At 48.2% G+C, this 10,403-nt stretch overlaps 1 protein-coding gene across 1 annotated transcript in view; it reads right to left on the reverse strand.

The window, feature by feature from the left end:
* ZBTB40 (zinc finger and BTB domain containing 40) overlaps positions 1-10,403 on the reverse strand; it is a 44,875-nt gene that overhangs the window by 28,396 nt on the left and 6,076 nt on the right. The window contains 5 exon segments of the mRNA XM_017735082.1: positions 443-603; positions 1,111-1,404; positions 2,287-2,377; positions 8,121-8,254; positions 8,856-9,655. Coding sequence (XP_017590571.1) covers positions 443-603; positions 1,111-1,404; positions 2,287-2,377; positions 8,121-8,254; positions 8,856-9,655 — 1,480 coding nt within the window.

Consider the following 10,403-nt stretch of genomic DNA (forward strand, 5'->3'; position numbering starts at 1 on the left):
GCGGGGGCGCGCGGGGCTTTGTGGTTACAAGCCCGTGGTTGCGTTAGCTGATGACCAGGAACTGACGAGCAGGTAGCAGAGAGGTATTAGTGGTTCTGTTTAAATTCCCATATAGAGCCATGTCCTTGTTCCCAAAAAGGGTTTTTTGGGGGTATGAGGAGTACCAGGCACCTCCTCTGGCCCAGGCTCCCCTCGCAGGGGTATTCTTGACACTGATCCTGGTTTCAAGGTTGCCTTCACTGCTCAGTTTTCATTATTCCCACAGTCCAGAACAGAAGGACCTGAGACCACACACACATATGCAGTCAATGCTGTGCAGAAGGCAGGTGGAAGTGCCAGGTGAGGCTTGCCGATCACGTGGTAAACCATGTGTACAATGCTGCCTTGCAGACACACACACCCCACCTCACCCACACCGTTTGCCTATTTCAGATTATTTTACCTGCTTCTCTGAGGCGGGCACGCATGCCTCTTCTACTATGAATCCCTCTTCTACTGTCTCCAGAAACTCTATGATGGGGCTCAGCTGTGTCACACTCTGGATCAGCTCCCCCCTGCAGCACAGCAAGAGAGCGGTCAACGTCTCTTCCCTGGCTGTGCTCTCTGGGGGGAAAAAAGATTCAGAAACACAAGAGAAGAAATAAGCCAGTCTGAAGAAACTGACAGGTTCCTGAAGCGAGGGAGACTCTCTGAAAGATCTAAGTGAATAGCAAAGCTCATCCCAAGCACAAGCAGCAGAGGAAAATCACTTTACTATTCTCTTTAAACTCTATGAAAGGAAAATGTCTCATTTATCTAACAGAGCATAAAGCCATAAAGCAAGCTGGAGGTTAACACCAGGTTTGCAAGGCCACTGTTTTGTGTCAGACTCAAGTAAAAAAGAAGTTTTCAATCCCAAGGCTCAGCTCTGCTTTGACGCACGCTGGCTGCCAGCCATGGATCCAGGCCTCCAGGCAGCAGTGGGGAGAGCCCTGTACAGCTACACCTCCTGCTACGGGCAGAAATGCTCCAGGATTTGGCCAGCAAGTGATAAACCTCCCACATCTGGATACAGCGTTTCTCTGTAAGGTTGCCCACTCACTTTGCCAGAGGTTGCACCCAATTTCCTACCTGCTTACTGTGGGGCTTCTCTGCTGCTGTGTTCCCTCTCCAGCAAAGCCACTCTCAGCTCAGGATTCATGTCTTGAAACAGCTTCAGAAAAGACACAAGGGTCTGAGTGTCCAGGGGCCGAGTGTCCCGAGTGTCACTATCCTGGGCGTGAGCATCCTGGGACCTAGCATCCTTCACTTTGCCCAGCAGCTCCTTGAACACTGACTGTTTCTCTGCTTTGGCCAGACAGGCAGCCAGAGCGTACAGCAGAACAGAAATGCAGGAAGTAGGTTTAGAGAACAGAGTCGACTGCCCTATACAGACAGACACAACAAGCAGAATCCTGGGATTTCGGTCAGGGGACAAAAAATTAAACAGAACAAAAAAGTAACCACACAGACACACACCACTGAACCCAAGCTCTGGCCTGTGGCTGCCCACCCTGGGAAGAAGGGCAGCAAGTCCTGCTGCCAGCCCTTATCCATACAGCAAATCCCACAAACTGGAGCTGGTTCCAGCACCAAACATTTCTTCATGTCCAAATAGCCAAAGACCACTAAGTGTAAAAGACCTGATAAAGCATGAATTAAACACTGCTACTTTGGAAGGCAAAGCTAGAGCAAGCGATACTGGCTCTCGCTGCAGAACAAGGAGGGATCACTTGCACAGAAAGCAGAGAGCATTTCAAGTGGAACTTTCAGGAATCTCCATTCTCAATCACAATGGAGTTCTGTCTCCTAGAGAAAACTCTGGAGAGGAGGCATGCAAACTCTGGGTGCCAAGGGCTCTCAGCACACCTGGCAATCAAACCCAAAATCTACTTCAATGACCTGAAACAGCAACCAGAGGCAAATATGCCTGTACAGTTATGGAAATAAAAGGCAAAGAAATAAGCTGGAACTCCTGCTCCCATTTCCCCAGCGTCCTTTAATGCTGTAAATATTGCCCCTGAAGACACATGCTCCCCAGCTCTCCAGGAGAGATGCCAGCCTTTCGGAGCAGGCAGCCTTTATTGGAGACTCCAGGGATGCGATAAAGGTACCTTTGAAGTGGGAAGTTCAGCTCTGCTCCAGGGAGAATGGCCATTTTGTGCTGTCATTGTCATTTTTATTCCGATGATAAAAAGACTGAATGCAACTGCTTGGGGCTGCACCGGTGGACTGGCGTTTCCTAGCAGGTGTAAATGCTCACACATTAGGGCAGCAGGGCACTGCAATGACCTATTGCAACGACTCCACAGAGGGGAAACTGCAGCAGTCCCAGCTCTTCCCACTCACAGCAGCGTGCCTGCCAAACAGAGAGTGTGGACATGAAGGGCTCTGGTGTAAAGAAAAATGCAGATGTGCTGAAGAACAAACTTAAAGGTATTTTTTTAATGCAAACATTAATTTGTAATGATACTTGATAACCAGATCATGTTTGTTCTCAAGGTTTGCATGCCTGGCCCCTTCCAGATCAAAATGAGCATGTAAAACACAAAATATCTCCACTCTCACCACCCTAAAGCTGCTCAGATCCTGCCAAATCCATGTTTGCACTAATATGGATGACAAGGAACTTGCATTGTTGCAATATATTTTTTAATTTTGAGGGGTTTTCATTAAAATCAGCACAGCATTGCTACCCAGAACCCCAGGTAACATCCCTTCCTCAGTGCATGGATTTGGTTAATGGAAAATGAGCCTTCAGTAACTGAAATGCTCTGCAATTTATTGGCTCTTTCCAAAAGACATTTCCTTAGATGCATTGCTCAATGGGAACAACAGCCTTTCAGCATTGTTGTGAAAGAGCACACAGTACATTTCAGACTTACTTCGAAGCACTAACAATTCCCAAAGACCCTGGAAAAAATGGAGAAATACTGATACCAGCTGGAATCCCAGCTTCCACTCTGTCATAATGTGCCCTCACACTACAGCCAGATCCACCAGGCTTTCATTGCCTGGGACACTGCAAAACCCTTCATGGCCAAGTTGGCACAAATTAGCACACATCCAGCTTCCACGTGGGAGGAAGAGACTGCCTCTCTATGCAGGGAAACTGAGTCACCAAGACCTGGCTTAAGCTTGGTCAGAGCTGTGCCACCAAACAGATTCCATGGCACCCGAGAAGTTTGGTCCCAGTTGAGGATATCAGTTCTGGTGGCCACAACGCTCCCACCTCAGCACCATGGAACACGTCACACACCGTGGAACAGCCTTCACAGTTCATCTCAAACCTTCCCATTGTCCACAGCAGCTCCAAGGCAAGCTCTGATCAAGAACCTCTGCAGGTAAGGATCCAGGAGGTAGGTCTCCTGTCTCCATATCTATCTCCACATCTTCCATATTTTTCCAGAGAGGAACTCAACCACATGCACAAGTAATGTACATCCCCCCCAAGCAATGTGCAGTGGCCCATAACTGAGACTAAAGAGGGATGTGAGGAGAGAGGGAGAGCACACAGGGCAGTCATTAGCCCAGCTGGCATTAACTCTTCCCTGCAGGTGGATGAGTGTGGTTACGGCTTTTCATGCCTTATCCATGGTCCTGCTCCCACCGTGAGAGCACATCCCAGCAAAAGCCAATTTACTGACTATTTCTGAGTGATCTCCTTCAAGCATCAGCTTTAGAGTGAATGCAAGCATCCAGAGGGTGGTGGGTAGGGATCTGGAAGAGACAGATTGGGAAGCACCTGCTCAGGGTGGCAGAAGAAGCTTACTCCCTTCAGACCCAACGGACACTCAGGTACACCGCAGAAGGCCGGGCACTGCGGGGAAATTTCCACAGCCACAATCATCAGTCCTCTGTAAATGCACACTGCTTTGGGTTTTGATGTAGAGAAGGTGAAGAAAACATTAAAAAGTGATTGGAAACCTGCATGGTTAGGGACTGTTTCACTGCTGGCTGTTCCATGGTTCTGCGGTTATGCGACCATTGGAAGCTGAGCAGCGTTCTTCCATAGGCTGCTGCTGCTCACAGGGTGAGTGGCATGGACAGCCCCAGGACTGGCTCCACACACCTAACCCTCAGAGAAGCTCCCCTGCTGTGATCCCACCACGAAGTCAATCAACTATCCATCAACTATTGTATTGTGCATACAATAATCAGAGAAAAACTACGTTCTCATTTTGCCTTCAGAAAGCTAAAGTGATTTTTTTTTTCAAGCCTGCATCTGTACGTGACTCATGAGGGAGACCCCAGGAAGGCTGTGTGGAAAACACTGACCCCCTGCTTGCTCCACACAACAAGAACAAAAGCTCAGCCCAAACTTCTACAAAAATACACCAGAACAGAGGAAAAAAAGTTCTCTAGCTCTGTCACCATGAAAAAAAACCCCAGGCCCTCACAAGCTCTTTCTCCTAATCAGGATGCAGAAGATAACAGGAAACTTCTTTCTTCTGCCTCATCCAGAAATCCCTGCAGCTGCAAATGAAGGGCAACAATGACTGGACAGGCCCACAGGCAATGGAAATGATCCACAAACACAGTGACATTTATTCTGTGTGGGGAATCAACGCTCCCCCACTTCATCTGAACCCAGTAGTAGAGGGAACAAATGAGCTGTGCAATAATTTGAATTGAGTTTCTCTAAGAGAGCACAGGAAGATAAGACTTGACACCAGCAAAGCTCTTCTACGCTTCCCTAAATAACTGCAATTTCAGTCTTGTTCTCTTTTCCAAGCAGTTTTCATCCAAGCCAGAACGAAATTAGATAGGAATAGTTTATATGAAATAAACAGAGAAACTATAAAACAGAAACAACCCCAGAAGTCACATCTCCCTAAACTGAAAAGCAATTCATCTGCATTTTTCAGTCTGGGGAGCAGAACAGAACATCAAACTCGGAGAGAAGCAATAGTTCTCACAAAAGCCAGCCCTGCACCACAAACCTTGTTGGGGAAAAACCCCACAACCAGACAAGTCTCCACTGGAGGTAGGAGAAAATAGGCAGGAACAGCAGAGGGGAGCAGACTGGAGTGCTGCAGAGAACAAGACACCATGCAGAGATGAGTTCACCAGCAAAGGAAAAGAAATAGAGACCTATCCAAGGCCAAATTCCACTGAATCCAGCGGAGCCTGAACACCAGGACAGCCTTGGTGCCAACAGGCAGGCTGGCAAAACCCCCCTGAACTCCTAAGCTGCCCAGGCTTTACTGCTCAAAACAACCGGTGTTTGCCTAGAGAGATCAGCTACTTTCAAAAGGCTCTCGAGACAATACTCCCAACAAATGGGAGATCTCCCGTGCAGCAGGGCAAGCACAACCAGCAAGAATGCTTTCTGCAAAGGAAGTGTCTCACCGGCTTCCAGACACACTTTTACTTGCCCTGAGGCACCCGAAACTTCAAGCAAATGACTAGCAAAAGAATACAAAGAAGGGGAGGGGAAAAAAAATGAGAGAAAAAAACCCATTGACATCTACCGCTGGCACAACCTCAGCCTGAACTACACATCCGAGTTCGGCTCTTTGGAGCTGAACTTGCACTTCAAGCATGACTTTAAAATATACCGCTGTGTTTTTCCCCCAAAGGAAACACCAGGCTCTTGTGGGGAAAAGCTGCTCTGTGTGCTGGAAACAGACTCAGTGCTATGGTCCACAGGTCCTGCTGGTCCCAGAGGAGAGTTCAGAGAGGGATAGATCTCACTGAGCTCTTGCTTATAACAGGCTGCAGCCTGTTCTCCCCACTGCCCTGGGGTTGACACTTTTCATGCTTGTCACAGTTGAAAAGTGATTTTTCAGGAAGGCTTAAAGAAAATCCATTTCACATTTATTCAGCATTTATTTATAGCTGCAGAAAAATTGTCCTGCTACTGCCTTGCGGTCAGACACCCAAACTGGCTCTGAGCTCCACAACCTCTTGCTTGGCTCCTCCTCTAACAGCTCATTTGGGAGCACAAAGGGCCAGGAATGGATCTGTAAACCTTCCCTGAAGGAACACGAAACAGCAGTGACTGCAAAGCAATAGCAAACGGGGCTGTTGTGCAGTGCAGAAGCTGCGCCTCACCTGCCTGGGCACTCTGCCAGCACAGCTCTGCCCTGCCACCAGCACTAAGGGGAGGCAGGAGCAGGGACAGGGCCTGCTGGCATGGGAGCGTGGAGCTGCCAAATCCCTTCTGGCAGCACCCATCCACATTTGTAAACGTGGACAACAGGTAAAACCCTAAACCTGACATATTTATCTGGTCATGGTAAAAAACAAACATACAAAAATCTAATCCTTCTCTGAGCAGGGCACTCAGAGGTGCTTGTCTGCCCAGATGGGCTTGTGCTTGCTACTGCAAACATGAATTAGGACCCACACCTCTCTCCTAAAGCTCCCCAGATACTATATTCCACAACATCAGCAGAACCAGCAGCTAAGGGAACACACGCTTCCCTCCATGAACATTTAAGGGCTCAGCAGAAAACAATCCTGCACTCCCCAACTCAAGGGAATTCTCTTCCCCTGCTGTCACAGGTTTGGGTTTTTATCTAATAGAGATGTGGTCTTGGGCTTTTATAAGCAGAATGCCACCATGGCCAAAATGTACCATGTCCTGTGATCACACTGCTACTGGAGGGACTCTGATCTAGACAGCTTCCAGCCAGTAACTACATGGGAACCTAGAGAGCATGGCAGCCCCCAGCCCGTGGAAAAAAAACCCTAAACCTGACATATTTATCTGGTCATGGTAAAAAACAAACATACAAAAATCTAATCCTTCTCTGAGCAGGGCACTCAGAGGTGCTTGTCTGCCCAGATGGGCTTGTGCTTGCTACTGCAAACATGAATTAGGACCCACACCTCTCTCCTAAAGCTCCCCAGATACTATATTCCACAACATCAGCAGAACCAGCAGCTAAGGGAACACACGCTTCCCTCCATGAACATTTAAGGGCTCAGCAGAAAACAATCCTGCACTCCCCAACTCAAGGGAATTCTCTTCCCCTGCTGTCACAGGTTTGGGTTTTTATCTAATAGAGATGTGGTCTTGGGCTTTTATAAGCAGAATGCCACCATGGCCAAAATGTACCATGTCCTGTGATCACACTGCTACTGGAGGGACTCTGATCTAGACAGCTTCCAGCCAGTAACTACATGGGAACCTAGAGAGCATGGCAGCCCCCAGCCTGTGGAACAGCTTCCAAAGGCTGAATAACCAGGGAGCCATGTAAGAGCCAGCAGTGAAACAGTAATACTTTTTCCCCTTCAGAAAGGCGCGCAGGGCAGTTCATGCATATGAAAAATGCTCTACCAGAAATGGCCAGGCAGAGGACAGCAAGCACAGTCCCATCCTTGCTCCACAGCTGGCCACAGCTTTTCTGCAGACCCTGCCACTGCACAGCAGTGTGCAGCCAGCACGAGTGCCCACCTGGACTCGCCACAATCATTCCCAAGTTCTGTGTCCTCCTGCTCCACTGTCACACTAGTACAGACGTCACATTCTGTTTTCTGTCTTGACTTTGATCTGGGACAATGGGTGGCATCTGGCTACCACTGCTCAGAGCCCAGAGAACCCTTCAGCATATGCTCAGCAGCAGACTCAGTTACCCCCTCCAACAGGAATAGAGCATCGTTCACCAGCTCTGACTGTTCTTAAAGCAACACACTGCCAGGAGAAGCACCATGGGGCAGCACCCAGCTCCCCCTGCCACCCCCTGTCCCACTCCTCCCTCAGCAGCTCTGCCATACACAGAGAGCAGCAGATGCTTCACAGGAAGACAGTGCCGAGGGCTCAGGAAATCTATTTTGGGATCTCATATGTCAGTCATTTACAAGTCGATATAGTTCCTAAAGCAAATGGCATAAACAGGAGGAGAGAAATCTGTGCTGGAGCTCTTCCTACAACACAAGGATGTCTTCAGGGCAGGACATACTTCTTTACCCCAAGCAACTTGCACTTACAGATGCTTCTCTCCAGGGTGTTATGCAGGTGAGCACATGTTGCCCTTCAAACAACCAGGCACCAGTTTCCCATGAAACAATTTCCTAAACAAGGCACAAACTATTACAGCCCTTAGCAGGGTGAAGAAAAAACTTGCATCATTTATGGAAGTAAGCACACCTACCTCCTTTTGAGAGGCATCAATTTCTCTGCATTCTTCTAGTCTTTTCAGCACAGCCTGGGCATCAGAAAGAGCCTCAGAAAAAACACTTTCATATCCAACAAAGGAATCCAGTTTACAGCTTTTGCTCTCTGCTGCTGTGCAAGAGAAACAAGATGAGTTATTTGCTAATTGAAGAGATTCGCAGAAAGCGTGATGCGATTGAAAGGCATCAGTTTGTAACCAGCACATTGGCTATAATAGGAAAACTGTGACTTATAAATCCCTTCTGAAGACATCACACAGCCTGGAGGGAAAACCAACGGTTTATTTAACACCAGTTATAAATGGAACATTTATTTTAAACCCAGTACAGCCTCTGTTTTCCCCCCATGCTGAACAGGAGTTTAAAGGATAAGGTTGCATTAGCAAGCAACTCTGTTCACTTGCTGTTAGACAGATTGTCTGATCAGCCCCATGTCCTGCACTAACACAGATCCCACTGCATGGCAGATGCAATCACATGCCTGAGCAAGAAAAGTTTTGCTCGCTGCAGCTCTGGCAGAGCAATGAGCATGAGGCAACTACAAAAGCCAAAGGAAGAAAATCCCTGCAGAACGGGGATACGTTGCAGTTGCTCCCAACCCAGCGCAAACTAAGAAGATCGAACACAGAGTAAAAATACCTCAGAACAGGCAAATGTGAGTCAACATCTTGCAAATAAGAGGCAATGCCGTGCCCAGACCTGTGAAGTCTCACCTAAATCCCTCGATCGCCCTTTCCCCTCTGGAGACTCAGCAAGCTCCTCTTCCACACAGCTACTCCACTCAGCGTGGGCAGGCTGATCAGGGCCAGAGCCTGAATCCTCCTGGAGGGACCTGGAGTCACTCAACATTGTGTCCTGGTGAGCCTAGGTATGATTCACAGTAAGTTCCTGGCCAGAAGGAGAAACACCTGCTTCCATTTCTGCTTCTACAGGGCCAGGTAAAGGAGAAACTCTCTGAGTGAGGATGACAAATGTTTTTTCTTGATCGGGTCTTCCAGACTGGGGCAAGTAATTAGCTACAGCCTGGTTTCCAGATGAATCTGCTTCCTGGCTGGAGACTCCTCTCACTACCTGGTCCTGAGCAGAACAGCTCATGAGATCTCTGAGGAGGTTTTTGCGACTTACAGCCACATCAAACATCTGCAGACTATCTGCCATGGAGATAACTTCAGTGAAACTGTGTTTCCCCAGTGGGAGTCTGCCATTGTACATCATCTGAAGTAAGAGTGCAAACGCCTCAGGAGTCACCACAGAAGCATCGATGGAGATGGTGTCTGTGCTGTCCAACAGGGATTTAAACAGCAGGCTGGCAGCAGCCAAAACCACCTCATGTGCTCTAAAATGCATGTTCCCAATGAAGATGGTGCAGTTGCAGAGAGCGTACAACTGGGGCAGCAGCTTCCAGCTGTACTGGGAAGCTCCATGGCATCTACTGGCCTCTTCTTGCCTTGGTCTCCACACTGCTTTCACAAACCCCAGAAAATGAAAAGGATGGATCCTGGAGCATTTTTCTCTACAAGACAGAAAGAAACAGTAAGAAAAATGACTTTTCAGTTTACACATTTTAGTAGTTTACTATGCTTCAGTTCTTTGGTTACAGCAAGATCCTCATTCTGAACTCCCCAAATTCAGCAACTTACTGTGAGAGGTGAAGAGTCTAGATAGTGTTCAAACCTAAATGAGCAGATTTGGACTGAGTACTGAGTCCCGAGTCCCAGGAGCTATAAAAAAGGAGTAGAGCCTCCTTGATGTGCCATACATCTCACAGAGGTATGAGTGCCCATCAGATCAGGCACTGCAGTGCCAGGCTGTGCCTGCAGCCAGGGGCTGGAGCTGATGCTGAATTCAGCAGCTGGTTTCTGAAAGGCAGGTGGGGATGCAGGGCAGGAAGACCTGTTCAGATCATCTACCAAACAGAGAGGAGAATCTGAGGTGTTCGTTTGGGCCTGCAAAGCACTAAGTAATTTGGGACCAGTTCATTTTCTCCCCTACATCACTGGTAAGATGAGCAGGGCCATGTGAACATTACAGGCAGAGGTCTGCTTGCAACCCAGGGCCTTCAGCACCCCCTTCTCAGCACACCATGGTCTCAGTTCATCAACTGATGAACTTATATGAATTTATGAATCAATTTATGAACTTATGAATTTATTTCCCCTAAAATGTAATTCTTGGCAGAAGTCCATAACCCTTATCCCATCTACCAGAGCCTCCCTTTAACTCCCGCCCCCCCCGCACGGCCACCGACGCACGGCGGCCAC

The sequence above is a fragment of the Corvus brachyrhynchos genome, unplaced genomic scaffold (assembly GCF_000691975.1).
Source record: "Corvus brachyrhynchos isolate BGI_N302 unplaced genomic scaffold, ASM69197v1 scaffold525, whole genome shotgun sequence".
In the NCBI taxonomy this organism is placed as follows: Eukaryota; Metazoa; Chordata; class Aves; order Passeriformes; family Corvidae; genus Corvus; species Corvus brachyrhynchos.